General features: G+C 49.5%; 1 protein-coding gene across 1 annotated transcript in view; it reads left to right on the forward strand.

Annotated features, from left to right (window-relative positions):
- Gabbr2 (gamma-aminobutyric acid type B receptor subunit 2) overlaps window positions 1–21,431 on the forward strand; it is a 329,174-nt gene that overhangs the window by 102,972 nt on the left and 204,771 nt on the right. The window contains exon 2 of the mRNA XM_021159700.3: window positions 15,419–15,556. Within this exon, the coding sequence (XP_021015359.1) occupies window positions 15,419–15,556 (138 nt within the window). The remainder of the gene's footprint in view (window positions 1–15,418; window positions 15,557–21,431) is intronic.

Genomic DNA, 21,431 nt, shown 5'->3' on the forward strand with positions numbered 1-21,431 from the left:
ACTGGGAAGGCTGGATGGGGCCTAAGGAATGAGCAGCAGCCTCATCTGTGGGCTTCCTGACACCTGCCTCTCCTTTTCCTCTGCCTGTGTTGTAAATTGCTCTCTGTCCCTGGTACTTAGGTGTGACTTTGCGCTAAGCTGCCGCTGCCCCATCTGCTCAGAGGGTTCCATCCAAGTGCTTGCTGAACCCTTCGAGCTCTTCACCTTCTCTTTGACAACCAGCAGAGTTCAAGATGGTGTCTTTTTCAGGTACAGGGTCATACTTTCGCCATACCACCCACCAGCACCTCTCACCCAGACTCTGTTCCCAGGTGACCTCTTTCCTCCCTGGCTGCCATAGCACTCTCTACTGGCAGCCATTGTGCCTCTGTGAAGCAATCATGACCACCTCCACCTCCTCACTATCCTGGGTGCTGGCCCAAGCCTGCCCCATCGCAGCCACCCTGCTTCTTGCCAGACCCCACCCCCCATCAAATGTTCCTGCCGGCCACGCCCTTCCCACTGCCAAGCCTTCAATCTTGTGGGTAACCTGACCCGGGTGTTCTTTCCTACCATATCGTCCTTTGCTCATCTCCAAGCCTCGGCTCCGATGCCACCTCCACCATGAAATCCCAGCAGAATATCTGAGTGGGTTTTGAATGCACCTTGATCTCTGCCATCTTTCCCACTCTAGCCTGTTCTGTATGCAGGCTTTAGTTTGAATCTGGCCCCCAGTGCTAGCCAGAGCTGTTAATAATGTTGTCTGCATCCCCCAAACCTGGTTTAGTCTGTCCCTTTATCACCCACTGGTCAATGAAGGAATGAATATAACAATGTTCTAGAGCGTTTTATTGAAATCTCCATGACACCACTTAACACATTGCTCTGAAATATGTCTGTATCTTTTGCTCCCTATAGATTACCAGTACCCCAGTGGCAGGGCCGTGTCCTTCTTAGCCCCTCCTCCAATACTTAGCTCAATGTTGAACAGGTGTGCTCCTCAGCTGTGGACTAGAGATAGCTCGGTGGCACACAGCAGGAGTTTGGTCCCTCTTTTGCAAGTGACCTGAGCCCCCATCCCCAGGGAAAGAGCTGAAAAATGCCTGATATTTGCACAGACCTGAAGGAAAGAACACCCCTTTGCTGACAGGCAGCCCAGGCAAGCTCTGTGCCTGTGACCCTGACTTTTAAAAATGTCACACCTGCATATGCAGGGAGATTTATCGACAGCTAATTAGGAAACGCAGTTTGTATCTATCCAGCTCTGAAAAACATTTTGTAAACCAGGTAATTGGCTTTCTCTCGGCGCAGAGGAGAGAGAGCTGGGTGGCGCGGGCTCCATCATCATTCTCACGTAACTTCGTCTGCAGCTGGCCAAGAATTCAGAGTGACAGCTTCAGGGAGAATACAGAAACGGTAGTGGTTCAGTCTTCCAGGTGGACAGCTGGTCGGTGGGCTCTGTTCAAGGACTGCATGAGCATTTTCTGCTCTTCCTTGGCAACCAGTGGCAACCAAGATGGTGGCCACTCCATCCTGACTCAGAAGCAGATGGCCCGTCCATCACCCTGAGGATGGGGTGTGAAAAACTCAAGCTGGCTGCCGTTGATAAGCAGACAGAACTAGAGAGACAATTGCTTTTATTTCAGGGTGTACACACAAACGGGGATAGAATCTGTTTTACAGCAGAAAGCCTGTTCTGCCAGCATGTATGAGACACCCATGTCAGAACAGGGCCTCCCTAGAAGGAGGGAGAATGAGACGGCCCACTCCAGCACACAGTACAGTCCTCTGATCCCTTAACCTCTGTGTTGATGCCAGCATCCCTAACGATAGCGGGCGTTTGCTTTTCAAGTGCAGGGCATACTTTGTTACCTTGTGCCATTCCCCCAAATCCTCTTTTGTCTACCTGCAATGTCCCTGGGCTTTCTCGAATACGTTATCAGATGTGTTGAATGTTTTCGAAGTTACACAGCTTATCCGTACCCATGATCTGACTGACAGACCACACACACCCTATGCTCCAGTGAAACTGTAGATTTGAAGGTCATTTCCTGTTCATGCCACAGCCAGATGCAGGGGAGTAAAAGGGTGAAAGGTTGAGTCTCCTGAGGGGAGGTGCAGTGTGAGTTAGGGGTTCTGGAGGGGTGCCTGTGGGGAAGAAGCAGACGGTGTCCTAAGAGGAGAGCGAGAGCAATCAGGTAAGATAAGCCAGACCTTCAGAGCATGAAACCTGGGAGAGAGACCAGAAAGAGAAGCTTGGATGGCAGTACTGTCAGCGAAAGTCTCATACCGACCAGCAAGGCTCAAACACTGTTCACAGGAGACCCCTGCACCAGTCAGGCATGTAGGATCCTTGCTCTATTACACTGCCTACTCCATGGTGGGGACTCCTGGAAAAAGAGCAGTCTCATCCACAAAATTAAGGAGGACTCTGAAGCCACCAAGCCTGGAGGCTGTCAATGTGTGATGCTGCATGCCCTTCCATACACTGGTCTTCCTACGACCCCATTCCAGGAGCTTGGGGTGGGGTGAAGGGGTACCTTCTTCTCAGTGCTTGGATTCTTCCTCACCCACCCCTTGGCTAACCCCAGCATGGTATACACCATGCCTTTGCTCACACTCCATGACCTAAACTCACCCTCAATATGCCAGGGAGATATGTCTGGAGACTGTGTTCTCCCTATGTGCCAGGATGGAGAGAGTAAAAACACAGATACTATGAGGCATGGGCTCAGGAATGCCACCCCTCGCTCCCTGCCACGCCTTAAACAGATGACTGGCCTCTCTGACCCTCAGTTTCCTCATCTATAAGAATGGTTTTACTAATTGTCTTAGTCAGGGTTTGTATTCTTGCACAAAACATCTTGACCAAGAAGCAAGTTGGGGAAAAAGGGTTTATTCAGCTTACACTTCCACATTGTTGTTCATCACCAAAGGAAGTCAGGACAGGAACTCACACAGGGTAGGAACTCACACAGGGTAGGAACTTGGAGGCAGGAGCTGATGAAGAAGCCATGGAGGGGTGCTGCTTATGGGATTGCTTCCCCTGGCTTGCTCAGCTTGCTTGCTTATAGAACTCAGGACTACCAGCCCAGGGATGGCACCACCTACAATGGTTCCTCCCACTTTTGATCACTAATTGAGAAAATGCCTTACAGCTAGATCTCATGGAGGCATTTCTTCATGGGAGGGTCCTTTCTCTATGATAACTCCAGCTTGTATCAAGTTGACACACAAAACCAGCCAGTGCAATAATAGGATCTGTAGGCTGGGTGTGAGGTTTAAGTGAGACCATATATAAAGCATTTAGATTAGCCTGCCACAAATAATGCTATGCAAAGGCTACCCATGATATGATTTACTATTGTTCTTCATTTCAAATGTAACACACAGGTAACCCTTTCCTGAGAGTCTGTTCCACTCAAGGGTGTGTGAGCTCACTCTTTCCTAGCCAACTCCTGGTCTCTAGTGGATAACCAGAAAGTGTATGAAGGAATTAGTTGAAATAGCAAGTTGATACAGTGTGCGCTATGCTCAGCTGCCCAGAGTGCTGGCCTAACTTTAACATCACTTAGCAATGACGGTGATGAAGTCCTGCTCTTGGGTTCAGAACACCAACTGAGAAAGCCAGGAAGGAGACAGAAGTGGCTGCAAAAGCACCCTGACTATAGGAAGTGCCCCAGTCTTTCCACCTTTCCTGCGGCTGAGGACTTAACTCAGTTCATAGAGTGCTTACCTAGCATGCATAGGGGTTTGGGTTAGGTCTCTGGAAAGACATAAACCAGGCATGGTGATGCTCGTAACCCTAGTGCTGAGGAGGCAGGAGCAGAAGGGTCAGGAACGCAGGGTTATCCTTAGCTGTATATAATTCAAAGCCAACCCCATAGGTTAAGTAAGACCCTATCTCAAAGGTGGCCACAAAGACTTTCGGTCTGTATAAAAGTAATAGGTGCTTTAAAACATAATGCAAGCAAAACAAAACAAAACAAAACAAACAAACAAAAACCAAAATGGGCTGGAGAGATGGCTCAGTGGTTAAGAGCACTGACTGCTCTTCTGAAGGTCCTGAGTTCAAATCCCAGCAAACACATGGTGGCTCACAACCACCCATAATGAGATCTGATGCCCTCTTCTGATGTATCTGAAGACACCTATAGTGTACTTACACATAATAAATTTTTTAAAAATCTAAAGATCATTTAAAAAAAAACCAAAATGCCAAGAAAAAAGTTAAGAAAAAGTCACCCGAAACCCTGCTATATTCAGCATCACATGATGGCTGTTCTCGACCCCTCTCTGTGCATGTATTGTAAGTGGAAAGAAGGACATAAAGATTTGGTGTTGCTGCTTCTTCATTTGCGGGTCCAAGAAAAAGGCTGTAAAGTAGAAGAAACTGGTTGGTGTTGGGCGATTTTGCCTACACTACTGAGAATATTTGTTTCTGGCTTTGCTCTTGGAGAGAGGCACAGAGAGGATTCTGGAAAGCAATGAGGTTAGACTCCCCGCTTTTCAACTCCAGTTTTCAGTTTTTGAAGGTATTGATTATAAAGTCCTCCTATGGCAGAGGAGGAAATTAACCGACATCCAAATCCGTCTCCGCCTTCTCAAGTTTGCATTTCCGTGGTGTCTTCCTTTCCTGTTACGTGGGTCTAGCTCTCAGCCCTCACCGCCGCTGCCTATCACAGCTCCCGTCCCTTGGGTTTACATTTTCACCTATCTTTTGATTGGCTGGACTTTGTCAAGTAGTTTCTCTCTCCCCTGCCACCAAGAAAGGTGTAGTCTTTACTGACTGCGAGTCCAGTGTGAGTCCAGTCTGAGTCCAGTCCTGTGCTCAGACTCGCCAGGCGTCGGTCTGAGCAGCCTGAGCAGAAGTCAGATGCAGGGGGCGGGGGATGATGTTTCATTCGGTTTGGCAATGTGGCTGGGAGGGCTTAGAGCAAATCAATAAGAGTAAGACAAACAACCCAATAAAAATCCAGGCAAAGTCACCAGCATGAAAGAGGAAGCCCAGACAGCCCATAAACACGTGAAAGGATGGCTTAACTTCTCTAGTGATCTGGACCACATGAATCGAAATGAGACGGCGGGTACCCACAAGACTGGCAAAATTGGAAGTTGACGTGGGTGTAGCTGTGAGGTGTCTCAACTACTGCTGCAAGGAGTGTTGGTGTCTCGCTGAGAGAGTGGGGCATGCCCTATGAGTCAACAGTTTCATTCAGGTTTGTGCCATGGAGAACCCTGCCCGTGTGCCAGGAGCTGTGCGTAGAAAGGCGATCCATCTTGCTTGGAACAGCCAAAGCCCTGGGAACAACCGGAGTGCCAAAGTTAGCTTCAGCTGTGAACTTCACACAACCCAGAGTCACCTGGGAAGAGGAAACCTCAACCAAAGAATCTTCTAAATCCGATGGCCTGGAGCCAAGTCCAATGAGGCATTCTCTTAATTGCTAATTGATGGAAGAGTGCCAAGCCCTCTGTGGGCGGTACTATCCCTAGGCAGGTTGTATAAGCAACCCAGTACGCTATATTCTCCATGGCCTTTATTTCAAGCTCCTGTCTTGGTTTCTCTGGAAACTGATTGTAACCTGTTAGCGAAAATAAATCCTTTCCTCCCCAAATCGCATTTGGTCAGTTTTGCATCACCACAACAGAGAGACAAACTGGAACACTGCAGAGGAGTTAGCAGGGACGGTGGTATATTCAGAAGACCTTGGCCTGCCATACTGCTGCCAAGTGCAAAGACCCGAACTGTGTTCAGCACCAGACAATGCAAAACATAATGGTGAGCCAGAAGACCCTGTTTCTGGAGTGCTCAGAGCGATCCCAGTTACACGGCTCAACCTAAGGATGCAGAATCGAGAGGAAAAGCGTGGACACAAAACGATAAAACCGGGATTGGTACACAGGAGAGTCAGGTCTGTCCTGGGTGTGTCACAGGGTTTGAACTCAGGTTGTCAGGCTTTGCACACCAAGCCCCTGCTCAGCCATATTGCTAGCCCAGGAATTTTTTATTGAAAATGAAATTCTTCTGAAATCACATTGCCTAGGACTAAATCCTTCGAATTTATGTGACCTTGAGTAAATTATTTAACCTTTGGGCGCCTCGGCTTCCTAAACATGTAAAATGGAAATGAAAACCGAGCTGATGTTAGTAATACTGTAAGGTGGCACTTACCATTCTCAGTACTGAGTCTAGCACACTGCGGGGGTGATGGTAGCTGGTGTTCTTTTGCTGTTTGCTTTGGCTTTGGTTCAGAGTTTTAGGTAGGGTCTTGTTCTGTAGCTCAAATGTGGAGTGCTGGAATGGGAGGCCTGAGCTGTCATACCCACAGCTAGTACTGTTTTCTGTCAGGCAGATGGAGGTATTTGGGAGACCACTGTAGGCCCCACAGCTCCCAAACACTTGTGCTCAGAAGCCTGCCCAGGGACGTCTGACAGACAGAAGCATCCGTATAGGGTGATTAGAGGAGCCAAGGGTGATTTAGCCCGAAGGCATCTCCGAGTAACTCAGGCTGAGCTGAGGTATCTGGGGGGCTCTCCTGAGGTGGAGGACCATGCTTGTTCAATGAGGCTACAGAGCTGGGGTGAACAAAATGTGGCTCCTGGGCCATATCCAGCTGTTGCAGCTTTTAAAAATAAAGTCTGATTGGCTTGCAGCCTCCGCTCCTTCATGTATTATCTGTAGCTGTTCATACTACGGTGGCTGAGATGAGTCGCTGCTCAGCCCATTGAAGACTAAGACGCTCACCATCTGGTCCTTTATGGGACTTTGGGACAGACAATGCAAAAGAATCGGTGGTTTCAGGCCAGCTTAAGAACTTTGTCAGAAGCAGAGCTGAGACCCTGGCGCTGGAGGGACATTAGCAGATACCACACCGGCTGCTCGTGGTGGGGGAGATGAAGAGGGCTCTGAAGCCTGAGAGCAGGTTGAACACAGTTGCTTTTAATGTCTCCTTCCAGTCTAGTATTCTGTGGGGAATAATTCCCAGTTTTCAATGGGTCATTATTAACTCTGACATTTTCTTGGCATTTTTACTTTAAAAAACATTTTCACTCTCAGCTTCATTTTCTTTGAAATTCTCAAGTCAGAGAAGTATTTTAATTCTTTAAAAGTGAGATTTAAATGAAAATGGAACTCATTCCAGAGTCTTACTTTTTTCATTAACCAAAAAAAAAAAAAAAAAAAAGGGATTTTCATGGCCATTGGATCTATTCCCATTTATAAGTGCTGGATTTTAAGAGCCTGTGTGTGCCAGTGATTTCTCTGTGACAGGTTCTCACAGGGTAGGAGAAACGGTCGGTGACAGAACAGTGTATTGGAATGTGCAGGTGGTGACCGTTGGCAGGCCTGTGGCCGCCCTTCTAGCTGTGCATGGCAGTGTGAGTTAGGAGGAGGTGGTGGAATGCCTTCCTGTGACCATGCCAACACTCAGTACGTCCTCTTGAGGTGAGCGGAGGACAGCCTAGTGGAGGACCTGCAGGGAGAGCCCCCTTCTAGGGCTCTGAGGGCAACTTATCAAAAATCAAATGGCTAATAGAGGCACCTTGTCATATAACTTCTCCGAATGACTGTTTGGTCCAGTGGACGGCTCGCTGACAGCTGTCAGACAGAGGCCATGCGTAGGATATCAAACAGCTTCCAGCATTTTCCTGGCTTCAGCAGGGGCAACCCCTACCCTACCCTACCCCCTCACCCCCCCCCGTGAGGGGGTGATAGTCAAGCGCTTCAGGAATCATCTCTAAGCGCAGCCTTTAGGAAGGGAGGAAATGTGAAACACGCGCATGAAATTTACTTCTGCCTGAGCTGGAAGGACACATCTGTGAAGTGTGTCTGGGGAAGTGGCCACAAGCCCCACCCCCTAAGGAATCACTTGGAGAAATTTCCCAGGTGTCAACGAACTGGCCATCAAGCAAATTGATACTCAGCAGGTGACCTGTTGAGGAGCTGCTCTGGTAGGCACTCAGCAGCCTTGTCCAGGACACAGTCCTGAGGCCACACGGGAAAGCTACTCTCTATCAAGGACCTCTGGGTCCTCTTTCCTAGGCTTTTAGTGCGTGACTTTGTGGAGGCCCAGTGACATATGTAACATGGGCTCGAATGCTGGTTCAGGGTGCAGAGGGAGTCCAGAGCTTATTCCACTCCAGGACAGCTCTGTGGGGTATGGAACAAATGTGAGGAGATGCTGGCTACAGGGAATGCTGATGCTGGATCAGTCGAGCTCTGCTGGGCCCAGTCCCCTGCTGGGGTGAGTTTGAAGTCCCAAGATAGTCCAGCTGTGGTCAGCTGGAAAGTCCACCTTTTGAGGATAACAAATGTCATCTAAGAAGATTCAGAATGAGAAATTAGGGTTAGGGGCGAGTGTTTAAGTAGGACAGATGAATAGCCAAGGTTGGTGGCACAAGCCTGTAACTCCAGCATGGAGGAGAATCCAGGTTGGTGCCAGCCTGGGACACATATAGAATTCCATGCCAGACTATGCTATCTAGTGAGGCTCTTACTCAAAAAGCAAGGAAGGGGGGCCAACAAGATGGCTCAGTGCGTAAAGGTACTTGGCACCAAGCCGGAAGAGCTGAGTTCAATTTCCAGAATTCACATAAAGATAGAGACTAGAACTGATTCTACAACCTATCCTCTGACCTCTATGTATGTGTCATGCATGCTATGTCCCTCCACTCCAATGCTAATAAAAAAAAATTGAAGACAAAAAAACAACAACAACAACAACAGCTGAAAGGTTGCTCAGCTGGAAAAGTACCTATTATGCAAGCCAGAGGACCTGAGTTCAAATCTCCTATACCCACTTGGCATGGTGGCGTGTGTCTGTAATGATCGTGCTGGGAAGGAGGGCTGGGCAGAGACAGGTGGATCTCTGGAGCTCACTGGGCTCCCAGTCTAGATAACCGATGAGCTCCAGGCTTAATCAGAGGGGAAAAAATGGAGCATATTCCTAGTTCTGATAAGCATGATCAAAAGCAACTTGGGGAGGAAGGGGTTAATCTAGTTTACAGATTACAGGCCATCATCCATAGAAGCCAAAGCAGCAACTCGAGGCAAGAAGCTGGAGGCAGGAACTGAAGCAGCCCATGGAGGAATGACTGACTTGCCCCCGGGCTTACAGTTACCCACCTTCTTCACGGAACTCAGGACCACCGACCCAACCCCCTCCCCCATCAGTTAACAGTCTGAAAAACACCCCTGCAGATGTGCCTGTGGGCAATTCCTCAACTGAACAGACAGACATCACACAGACACACACAGACACACACACAAATGCAAGTTTACAAGTTATGCTATACCACACACAGAGGGAAAGGTGGGAGGGAAGAACAGATCCCTTTGGATGCGGTTTAATAGTAGTCCCATTAGGAGAGGAAGAGGTCTTAGTCCCCTGTAGGTGAGTTCTCCTGCCTTAGGCCAGGGGCTCTGACACATTTGGAGGTCCTGGCTGGCAGCACTGTTTGAGGGAAATGGCCGGTCTTTCCAGAACACTTAGCTTTAACTTCCACTTGCCAAATTCACTAATTATAAGAAACCTCTAAACTGGGAATCCAAAAATCCCCCCTAATCGTGGCAAGTCGCAGGAGAGACCCTCCCTTCTGGTCCTCAGCTTTCCCCCAGAGAGGTGGGGGTGGGGAGGGTGTAGATTACATCACCACTGCCTGTACCTGGATTCACAGAGGAAGAAGTGGACCAGGGGACAGAAGGATAAGTAGGGCACGAGAACTTTCATTTTGTCACATCAGCACATTAGAAACAAACCTTCCCCACTACCCATCATTTTATAGGAGAAAACTGTTCTGCACCGTGTAGACCAGAAAGGACGCAGATGTATATTTGAGTCTAGTTCTTTTGTTGGAGGAAAATGTATTCTGGCATTCTCGCTTTTCTCCTTCTACCTGAAGGCATTAGCTTCTTGTTTTTGCTGCACCAGATCAGCAGGAATGTGATGGTTTAAACCCTGCTTACTGGCTTCCTCACAGAGCTGTGGCAGAGCTGCAGGCACAGCGTAGCTTTGTGCAGCCTTGTGTTCCAGGCTTTCTATGGTGCCAAGCAAGGCTGAGTCCTTGCTTTTATATACCTGTTTATTTTGGTTGTACTAGGGGTTGGCCTTGGGGTCTTGCTCATGCTAGGAAAGCACTCTATGGCTCAACTAGGTCCTCAGATCTATAATTTTGTTTGGCTAGTTTGAGACAGGGCAAATTGCCCAAACAGGCTATAAATTTGTGGTCTTGCTGCCTCTGCTTCCATAGTGGCTGTGACTCCAGGCTGGTGCCTAAACCAGGGCTGGCCCCTATCTGAAGGCCTGACTGGAGAAGGCCTGCTTCTATGTTATTTTGGTTTCCTGGCAGAATCCAGAGTCTTTAAAAAAGATTTAAAAGCCGGACGTGGTGGCGCACGCCTTTAATCCCAGCACTCGGGAGGCAGAGGCAGGCGGATTTCTGAGTTCGAGGCCAGCCTGGTCTACAAAGTGAGTGCCAGGACAGCCAGGGCTACACAGAGAAACCCTGTCTCGAAAAACCAAAAAAAAAAAAAAAAAAAAAAAAAAAGATTTAAAAAAATTTTATGTATGTATGCATACCGCGCACATGCCTTGTATCTATGGAAGTCAGAACAGGGTGTTGTGAGCCACCCAGTGTGGTGTTGGGAACTAAACCTGGGTCCTCTGCATGGGCAGCAAGCACTCTTAACTGCTGAGCCATCTCTCCAGCCCCAGGATTGAGGCTCTTGCCACTGCAAGCCTGAACCCTCCTCTCTGTGACACACTTCCTTCTTCAAGAATCTTTAAGCCACCGTAGCCTAACAAGTTCCTGTCACTCTTTCAAGCTCTAATTTCCCCGCTGATCCCAGCAAAAGGTCTCTGCTGTTAAGGGCTTGTGGAACTACAGTGAGCCCACACAGATCTTAATTTAAGGTCAGCTAATTAGCACCTCAATTATCTTGGCAAAATCCCTTTTGCCAGGAAATGGCATTCCTGGGAGTAACACTCTGGAGTGGAGATCTTTGGAGCTGAAACTCTTCCTGCCATTCCTAGGTTGGTAAAAACTGACTCAGGCAAGCACTTGGGAAATTCTTCCAGCTCCAACAAGAGTTGTCAGGCATGGTGAGATTTGTGAGTTGACCAAGCCCAGAGCTGTGTGTTTGGGAGCAGGCGGCCCCGTTGCTAACACAGCATCTTGAGCTGATGGGTGATGTTGCTAAGCAAACAAGTAGGAAGAGCTCATTGTTCTTAGTTCTGCCTCCAACGCGCTCTGACAATAGATCTGGTGGCTCTGGGTTATGACTCTCATTAGATGGGAAAACAAGAAACCTCCTCTGGATAAAGATTCAAACTAGAAATGGCTCAGGAAATCAGGGCAGAGAAATAACCCCAAGCTGCTATCTATCTATACATTGCTATAGATATCTATATATGCTCTGCAGACAGTGAGGCAGTTTCCTAGTTGGGTAGTTAGCTCAGAACTCCAAGAAACACAAAGTGGGGAACCTTCTTCTCCGCCATCACCTACCTTCTTTCCTTTATCTCTCTCCCTTCTTTTTTTTCTTGACTGCCCCCAAAATTAATACAATACACTTCATCTATCTATCTATCTATCTATCTATCTATCTATCTATCTATCTATCTATCTATCTATCTATCTATCAGTGTTTCATGAACCCCAGACTAGCCTTAAACTCATGCTGTAGCAAGTCCCCAGCCAAGTTCTGGATTACAGATGAGCACCTCCACAGTCGGTTAATACACCATTGGGGCTTCAACCCAAGGCCTCTCGAATTTCAGGACTCTGCCAAATGAGTTATATCTCCAGCTCCTAAGCCAAATTAAAATGTGAACGTTGCATTCTCTCAGTTATCTACAGGTTACAACCCCAAACTCCCCAACAAGACACTAAGGGTTCTGCCTTCTCCTTTACCCCAGCCTCAGGTCCTCTTTAGTCAACTAGGGCAGGGGGTGCAGTTGGAGTAAGGGCTGGCTTATTTCTCTCTCTTTCCTGATTCCTCGCCTGAACTTGTTCTGATCTGAACCATCCGTTGTCTTCTTTGAGGGTAGCCCCTTGGCTTTCTTGTGGGTTGATCGGGCCCTAAGTGCTCTCTCCTATACAGGTCATCTCATAGTGCCCTAACTCATGACCTGTGAGGTCTGAGGCCAGAGCTGCTGCTGTATGAGGCAGTCCAGGGCAGATGCCAACAGGGTGATGTGGATAAGTGGGAAGAAAGGAGATGCAGACAATGTACAAGCAGAGGGAGAGAGGCTGGGTGTGATGGTACTACCTCACCATCGCAGAGGGAGACAGGCTGGGTGTGATGGTACTGCCCCACCGTCCCGGCTCCTCTTCTCAGGAGGCTAAAGCTGGAGGACTGTTTCGGGGTCAGCCTGGGCAACATAAGGAGACTCTGGCTCAAAGCAAAACCTAAAAGAGGGCCCCAGTGGTGTATCTCAGTAGTACAGCACTTACCAAGAAGGTGCCAAGTCCTGTGTACAAACCCCAATACTGCAAAAGAGAAAAGGAGAAAGATGTGCAGACCCTGTGGGAGTCACAGGTACCCAGCACTTACCCTGTCCTCGTGGAATCCAGGCAGGAGCCATGAGCAGACCACAGTGAAGTGAATGAAGCAAATCCGATCAGCAGGCAGACAGACAAAAAAATAGTATTTGCTAGAGACCAACCTTTGGTATGGCAATACAACATCATCTAAAAGTTCACACTCAAGAAAGAACAACCCCCATCCTCCAATCACAAAGTGGTCTTACAATGCTTTAAGTAAGCCTAAGGTTAGATGGTAGGCTTCATTCATGGCTATCTGAGGACTGTGTGGGGCCTCAGAATCACCAGAGGACACATCTGTTTAGACAGTGAGTGGGACTAGGTACCACTGATGGGAGCTCTGTTGTCAGGCAAGTTGGAAACCTGTTTCTAACAAAGGAAGCAGCAATTCCGTTAACCCAGAGGCAGGAAGGTGATGGTTTTTATTTTAGGGATTTAAAGGAGTCTGGAGAGGCATGATTTGAGCAGCGAGCAGCAGAGAGAGAGGAGAGAACTCGGGCATCCTGAAAAGTGGGTCTCTCACCATGAAGAGCATAAGAGCATTATCCCAGCTGTGTGAACAACATAGAGAAGTGGTTCTGGGTCTCTTTCTGCTAGTACCAGAGTGTTTTCTAACTGCCCTGCTGGAGGGTCATCTGCCCGACTGGAGGGATGGAGGCTCTACAATCAGCTGGGGCCCAGGGTTTCACAGGTCTCGACAACTGGTACCCCACACTTGTTTTCAATGATTTTCTTGTCTACAAATTCTAGCTTTTTAAAAATAATTATAAAATTATTTTATGTATGTATATATTTTTTATGTATATAATTTTACATGCAAAAAGATTTGTTTGCATATCATGTGCATGGCTGGTGCCTGTGGAGGCCAGAGGACAGTGTTGGATCCCCTGAAACTGGAGTTAGAGACAGCTGTGAGCTGCTATGTGGCTGCTGGGAATTGAGCCCCGGGTCTTTTTAAAAAAAAAAAGATTCATTTATTATTATACATAAGTACAGTGTAGCTGACTTCTGACGCACCAGAAGAAGGCGTCAGATCTCATTACGTGTGGTTGTGAACCACCCCGTGGTTGCTGGGATTTGAACTCAGGACCTTCGGAAGAGCAGTCAACACTCTTACCCACTGAGCCATCTCGCCAGCCCCAGCCAGTGCTCTTAAGCCACGTGTCAGAGCAGGAACAGCAGAGGGAGGAGATCAGTGATTTTCAGGGGACACTGAGGCAGCTGCAGTGGTGGATTTGCTGAGCTCCAGGCTGGGGAGGCAGGTCCTCGGGTCCTCTGTTCAGGGAGCTGACCACTGGCTGGGAGGGAAGAGTGAGCCGCGAGGATCCCCGCCACTCCAGCACATCTTTCTTCTTGCCGCTTCCTCACTGGGGTGTCTGGTGTGTTTCCTTGGTCAGGATTTCTTTCTAGTCCTGGACAGAGCTGTGCCCTCAAGACCAGCTCTGGGCTAAGCATCAAGTGTGAAGTGTCTGCCACTGACTCCTTTTGAGATGCGTGGTATCTTTTCTCTCCCTCCACCCCACCCCCACGACTGTGACAAATGTACATCACATCCAGTTACCGTCTTGAACATCCTTCTCGTGCCTTGTGACATTCACATTCACACTGTCACACCACCCCTCCCTCAGTTTCCAGACCTTTGCCATAATCCCACATCAAAGCCCTCACTCTCCTGAGCAGTCATCCACACTTCCCTCTCACTACGCCCCTCACAACCGCCATCGCAGTTCCTGCCTCTGTGAATTTGTCCTCTCCAGTGCTTCACATGAATGGAATCCTACAGTAACGGGCCTGTCAGAAACGAAGGTATTTCAAAGAGGCACGCTTGTCCCTCAATCTCACTGTTAGACTACTGAAACAATGGACCCCAGAGTAATTTGGCATCCACCCTGCCCCCTAGGAATCTCCTGCTGGGTGGAGGAAAAAAGACTGAGCTTGGTTGCACCTATAGGAGGAGCTTGTCTCCAGAAAAGAGATCTCACAGCTCTAGCCACTTGTTAGACCACCTTGCAAAGTAAAATGGAAGCCCAGACAATGATGGGTCAATGGTAGGTAGGACCACACTGTGATCAGACTGCTCAGATGCGCACAGCCCCAGGTCCCTATTAAACCTTTAACCTCACTTCAGGGCTCCGACGATGGTCTAGAGGCGGTCACTGACCCTTTCTTCCTCTTTCCAGTGCAGCCATATCATTTGGCTCTATCACGCATCCGAATTTCTTCTCTCTTTAGGGCTGGCTGTATACTATTCCAATGCATGTACCTCCAACCCCTTGCCTGTGCCTTCATTTGTTGACAGAGTTTGGGATGTTTCTACCTCTGGGCTATTGTGACTGGTACTGCTCTGAACATGGAGTACAGATATCTTTGAGTCCGTGCTCTCGGTTCTTCAGGGTTTCCATTTATACAGAGTTCTTGTACCATATGGCAATTCTTTGTTGACTTTTCAGGGTAGCCTCACTGTTTTCGTCAATGTAATTGTTTTATATCACCACTGAGAGGGTACAAAGCTTGCAGTTTCTTTACACCCTGCCAACACTTGTTCTTGTCTGTTTTCACAATAGCCAGAATGTGGCCTCATCTTTTAAAATGTAAATGACCGTAGACTGGAGGCTGGGGGACTGATATGGCTTTCCTCTGTGTGTATGCTACAGAGACAGCTGAGGGGCTGCATTTTAAGGGCACTTTAAGGCCTGGGATGTAAGACCAAAAACTTCCCTAAGCTTAGGGCCTGGGCATGGGGCTGTGTGGAGAGGCCCCAGCCGGGGCAAACTGAAGTTTGTCTAAGGGTTTGCCGTGATGGCAGATTGATTTTATGTTCCTATTGTGGGGCTCTTGCCCCAGGATAACCCATGTCTAACTTAGGCCTTGCTCCCTTTCTGTGTTTTCTTTCCAGTGTGACAATGCAAAGGGACTGAAAGCCTTCTATGACGCAATAAAGTATGGGCCGAACCATTTGATGGTGTTTGGAGGTGTCTGTCCGTCTGTCACCTCTATCATCGCGGAATCCCTCCAAGGCTGGAACCTGGTGCAGGTAAGGGTGGAGTCCCTACCCCACGGACTCGGAATTGTTGCTGTGAGCTGTGAGCTGTGAGCACTCGGCAGGAATGGGCCTTGAGTAAGGCCGTGCCCAAGTTGCACTGCTGTCACTGCCCTCGATGCTGACCTGACCAAGAGTCCTTTAACTGTGCGTGCTGTCTCATGTGCTGGAGCCTCGGTGCTCACCGCTGACTCCCTAGCCAGACTTGCAGGCCCATAAAGTCCTATCAACTGTACTGATAATCCTCTGCCCCTCTGTTCTCTCACCGACCCACAGTGCAGCCCCCAGAGAGCACCACCCTCAGATATCACAGCCCCACAGGAACTCAGGGCTGCCTCAGAGCCCGCCCACTGCCCCCCTATCCTTCCCTTTCCAGATCTTCTTTCCCACTGAAGGTCTCCTTTGACCAATACTGCCCTTTTCCTCATTAAGCCATTCCTAGGCTCCTGGCCAGGTATTGGCTTTTCACCACAGCTGACTCTTACACGATTGAATGTTTCAGTGGGTGTATAGCTGGCTGTAGATGAGGCTCAACAGTAAGAGCTGCTACTGCTACTGCTACTTTTGAAATGGAAAAGTATAGAAACATATGACCACAGGGCAAGTGATAGCAACCCATGTACATTCCATCCGTCAGTCTGTCTGTCCATCCATCCATCCATCCATCCATCCATCCATCTATCTAAAATCAATCTAACCCTTCACCCATCATTATTTACCATTCTATCCATCATCTATCCATGCATCATCCATCCATCCAGCTACTCATCTGTCCATTCATCTACCACCCATCTACCCTTCACTTATCAATGTCTGTCTTCCTTCCAATCAACAAACAAAAACATTGGGACAACTTCCTTTCTGCCTGGAACTCTGGTAAACACTGGGGATGTAGAACTGAAGGGCAGAAATGGTCCCTATCATGTCAGAGCTTGACACTGGAAAGAAGCCAGGCAGTAAACAAAGAAGTAGCAGCAATCTTCAGGATGGTCCCTGAAGCCCACCAGGCACCAGGCACTGTCATGAACCCTAACGTGCATTAACTCAGTCTTTGTTACTGGTCTGTTATCATCCCCATTTTATATATAAGGAAGGTGGGGTACCCACGGGCCATGGAGCTTGCCTAAGGTTTCACAGCTACTAAGCAGCAAGGCCAGATTTAAATTCAACTAGCCTGGCCCAGGCAATGAGGTTGCTGTAAGAAGACAGGGCTGTGCTCAAAATAAGCAGGCGTGTGGAATTAAATAGTGGCTATGTGGGCACTCAGCAAAGGCCTCTGGGAGATGGTAACACTGGATCTGAGATCTGAAGGATGGGAAAGGGCTGCTGGGTGAAGTGCAGCCCTGTGAGGGAACAGAACGACCAATTCAAACAGGCAGCTGCTAATGAGGAAGTCTGCATGTCTGGGGGCTGAGAAGTCAGACAGTGATGGAGCACCAACAGGGATCTTCCCTGAGTCCAGGTTGTGGCAGAGGTGTGATACAGGACTGGTAGCCCACTGAGCCTGGCCACATGAGCTCTCCTGGCATGGAACACATGCTGAAGCAGGAGAGGGGACAGGCAGATAGGATACAGAGGCTATCAGTGAGAGAAGAATAAATTATTAGGGGGTGGGAATGTGGGTGGGCTTGGGCAGCGGGATCCTTCATGCAGCTGGAGCAGGCTACACCGGGTGTGAGCCTGTGCAACAGAAGGGGCTAGAGGGTAGCAAACTTCACAGCCTCCAGGGAGCTAGCACAGGCCAGAGTGTGTGTGTGTGTGTGTGTGTGTGTGTGTGTGTGAGAGAGAGAGAGAGAGAGAGAGAGAGACAGAGACAGAGACAGAGACAGAGACAGAGACAGAGACAGAGACAGAGAGCCTGGCTTTAAGCCCTCAAGGTGTCTCTAGCTGTTGCAAGACCTTAGCCCAGTCCCTCGCCTTCTCTGGATTTGAGTTTCTTCTTGATAGCGGGAGCCAAGGGTAAATAGGCTGAAGAACAAAGCCTCCTTGGAAAGCCATGGTCAGTGTGGCCTTGGCTGTAGGGATGAGTGAGGTCTGCCAGCCGCTTCTGTCTCCCCCTGCCTCGGTAGATCTGCTGTGTATCTGCAACCAGCATCTTGGGTACCACTTAAGGCCAGCCCCCTACTTCCCTGCTTGTGCTTCCTTCCAGATCCCAGGGCCAGATCAAGGGTTCCAGTAAGATGCAAAGATGAAGGGGCCCAGAGACCTGGGAACTGGGCAGTGCTAGGCGGATCTGAGCGATTTGATGATTTGGGAGGCAACTGTGGTAGACTAAGCCCAAGGGAGCCATTCTCCTCTAGCCTTGCAGAGTCTGAATGTGGAAAGAAAGGCAGATCTGTATCCTGGTGGGAGTGGCCTGCCAGCCTGGAAACCTGTCCCGTCCCCCACCCCTTCACTTACAGGAACTGTACATCCATTTGTTAGGATCCAAGGCATGGTTCTTCCAAGTTGCTTCTGCCCCTATCTGGAGGCTGAGCTCACCCACAAAGGATGTGTGGGTCTGCATCTGCTGGAGGATTTGAATATCTTGACCTCTTTCAGAAACGGGTTGTAGGGTGTGGGCTGCATAAGGAGCCCTGACTGTCCACTGAAGGTGCGGGGACCCTTGCTGGACCAAGCCCCACCTGGAATGCTGGAATGAAAATAGGCTGTTTCTTTTTCCCGAGCCACAAAAATAGGGATTCGCCTGCTGCCGGGTAAAAAAGCACGCTGGTGCTGAAAGGTTAATTTTAACTTTTGCCTTTTGCTGTGTTTCTTGAATCAGGCCTGCTTCGAGGGAGGCTTACACTGTGTTTGTCCTGGGCTGAGTCACTCAGCCACTGGGAGCCTGAATTCCCACACATCAGTGTGAGGACCAGGGAAGGTTGGCTTTATTCCTCCCCCATCCCAGGGAGAACCTGGGCAGGATACAGGACTCTGAATCTGGGCATCAGAAAAGGGAAAGACCAACTAGGGTACAACCAGGAAGGTGCCAGCTGGCCATCAAAGAAGGGAGCATGTCCGGAGAGTAGAAGAGGGTGGGGTTTGGGTCTCTGGAGTTGCACGCCTGTCTGGGAATTTCATGATGATTCGTGATACAAGTGTGAGAGGCTGGAGGCGTGGTAGAAGTTAGAGGGTATAAGTGTTCAACTCCTGCAGGCAACCTGTGGCTGTGAAGTCATAGAGTTGCTAAAGGTCCTTCTCTGGGAGAGATGTGAACAGCTACCTCCTCCTAAAGACCTGATGACAAGCCAAACGGCAATGCCACCGCAGCCCACCCCAGGGAACCAATGAGTTTATTGGACTTGCGTGAGAGAGGTTACATCTCACAGCAGCCTCATTCTAAGTTCTTGGCTCAGCATGGATGGCGGCTTCTTTGTAGCCACATAGATGGAGCCTCTTTCCCCTCAGCTTCCCCAGTTCAGACACAATAGCGCCATCCCTAGACCACAAGGTTAGTGCCATACCACACACCAGTTGCCCAAAGTGCCCTGAGCGTTGCCATGACAGCTAGGGTGTGCTCTGGGGAGACTGGGCATGAGTTAGAGGGGATCAGGCTGATGGCTTGCAGCCCCTGTTGGAGGTGGGGTGGGGACATGCTTATTTTAAGGAAGCAAACTCTGGAACTCCAGGAAGTGCAGGACCAGGTTAGAGGATTCGTAGACTCTCTCAGCGACCCACTTTCCACCCTGCTGCTGGCACCAGCAGCTCAGGTGACTGCTCTGCACTCTGATTCTGTGGACTCGGTGGCCAGGGACTCATTAGGATCACTCGTCCCTAGGGATCCTCACTGCACAGGTGTAGGGAGGAGGACCGGAGGGCTGCTTGCTGCTGGGCACATTGACCTGTGTCACCAAGGCACAGCCCCACTGAATGGTGTGACAAGGACATTGCACCTTCAGCCTCCAGCAGGGCATCCTTCATGAGTACATCTTAGAGGCTTCTTCCTTTGGGAGGCTGCACCCCTACCTGACATGTTCTCTTCCTTGTGGGTCCCTTCCTAGGCATTCACTGCTCTTTGTCCCCCGATGCTCTGTATCTTGCAGAGGTCAGAGCCTTTCTCTCCTGAGCTGCAGACGCCGGCATGGCCTGATACCGATGCCCTGCTGTACCAATCCCCCCATCTCACCAGCCCTGGGATGACTCAAGCACCCTCAACCGTAGCACTTGCCAACCAGATGCAAAGGATACCTGAGGTGGGCTCTGGCTCTGCCACAGCCATCTCCATTCCCTGATCTGATGGGGATTAAATCACCTGGTTCACCTGAGCAACTCCTGCTCAGAATCCGATCTCGCACTCTACTGACAAAGATCTACCCCTCCCAAACACACACACACACACACACACACACACACACACACACACACACACACACACACACACACTCACTCGAGCACACCAGCCTTGTCTGTCCTTCTGAAGCTTGGGCCAAGGAGAGGAAGAGAAGGGAGAATTGGAAGCCAGGCAGGGAGGATGAAGATTGCATAGCTTGACCAAGACATGGAAGCAGAGCCAGGCAAAGGTGGTCTCTGAGCAGGACAGACCCCCTGAGCCGCAGGAGCAGGGCAGGTTGCTTCAGCTTGCAGGCGTTGCTGCCACAGATGGGATTGCAAACTGTTATAGTGAAGAGGATGAAAATAAGGTCAGATTCCTGTCAGACTAAAGGGCGGCTCATGAGAACAGCAAACACCAGCTCCCTAAGACCTGCATCCCACAGAGCTTGTCCTTTAAAAGGCTCCGCAGTAAATTCTTAACTCTTGGATGCCTTTTCCAGGCGCTCCTGAGGTATTCCCACAACCCACCTTGCCTCCTGGCCAGCTTTGGGGCACCCGAGGAGCTCGTTGGCCATAGGAGCTGTCTCCTTGGATAAGCTCCTGTGAGGTTGGATTGGGCGGAGGCACTGGGGCCATTCCAATGGAGAAAGTAGATTTTGCAGACCAGTTGCCAGTAAAGATCTAGTACATTCAGGACTCTATTTCCTCAAACTGGAAGTCTTGCTTGGTGTTGACATTAAAGCGCCGTCCTTTGGCTCACTGAGGCTTGCTAGGTAACGTTGTCTTATCTCTCAGACTCCCTCCTCTGTAACACGGGCAGGCGTTGCAAGCCTGACTTTTGTGTCCTGCAGATGTAGTAAGAGTGAATGAGGGACTCTTTCCCTTTAGCCAAGTGAAAGCATTTTTTTATGAATGATGAAACAGGAGCCGCTGTTCTGACGGCCTGGCTCCTCCAGTCAGAGCAGGCATCGGGTGGCGTCTGATGAGAGTTTTGAAATCACTCTCTGCTCTGTGTGGGTTCCAAGGTTGTTTGCCTTGGCCCCTTGGACCTCTGGAGCACAAGTGTCGAGGGTGGGTGGGGACTTGGCACCCAGATACTCCAAGTTCACACTTCTGCCTCTCCAACCCCAGGAGTCAAAACCTACCAGGCCAACACCCTGCCATGACCCAACTCATAGGGCTGCCATGCCCTTACAACAGAGGGCGCAGTGGACTGGAGAGCATTTAGGGTGGCAGTGTGATTAGGCACCGAAGTGTTATGCCTGCTGAGGCTGCTGCTGTCTAAGAAACAGAACAGAGGCCAGCGATGCAGAGCAGTTGGAGCCTTCCTGGCACTGGTCTCCAGAGGGGCCATTTAGAACATTAATAATCTATGAGATGCTTCTGCCTTCTGGAGTCATTAAAAACAAAAGAAGGGAGGGAAAGAATGAGCGATATTAATATTAGAGGCAGGCTCTGCGGACCCAGCAAAGGGAAGGCATGGGAGAGACCCCATATTAATATTAGAGGCAGGCTCTGTGGGCCAAGCAGAGGAAAGGTTGGGAGAGAGTCCAGGATTGGGAGGACGTTAGAAAGTCCTCACTGGTCACATCATAGGATGCCAGGTACACTAAAG

Source organism: Mus caroli, unplaced genomic scaffold (genome assembly GCF_978045245.1).
Source record: "Mus caroli unplaced genomic scaffold, Mus_caroli_1 scaffold_6, whole genome shotgun sequence".
NCBI lineage: Eukaryota > Metazoa > Chordata > Mammalia > Rodentia > Muridae > Mus > Mus caroli.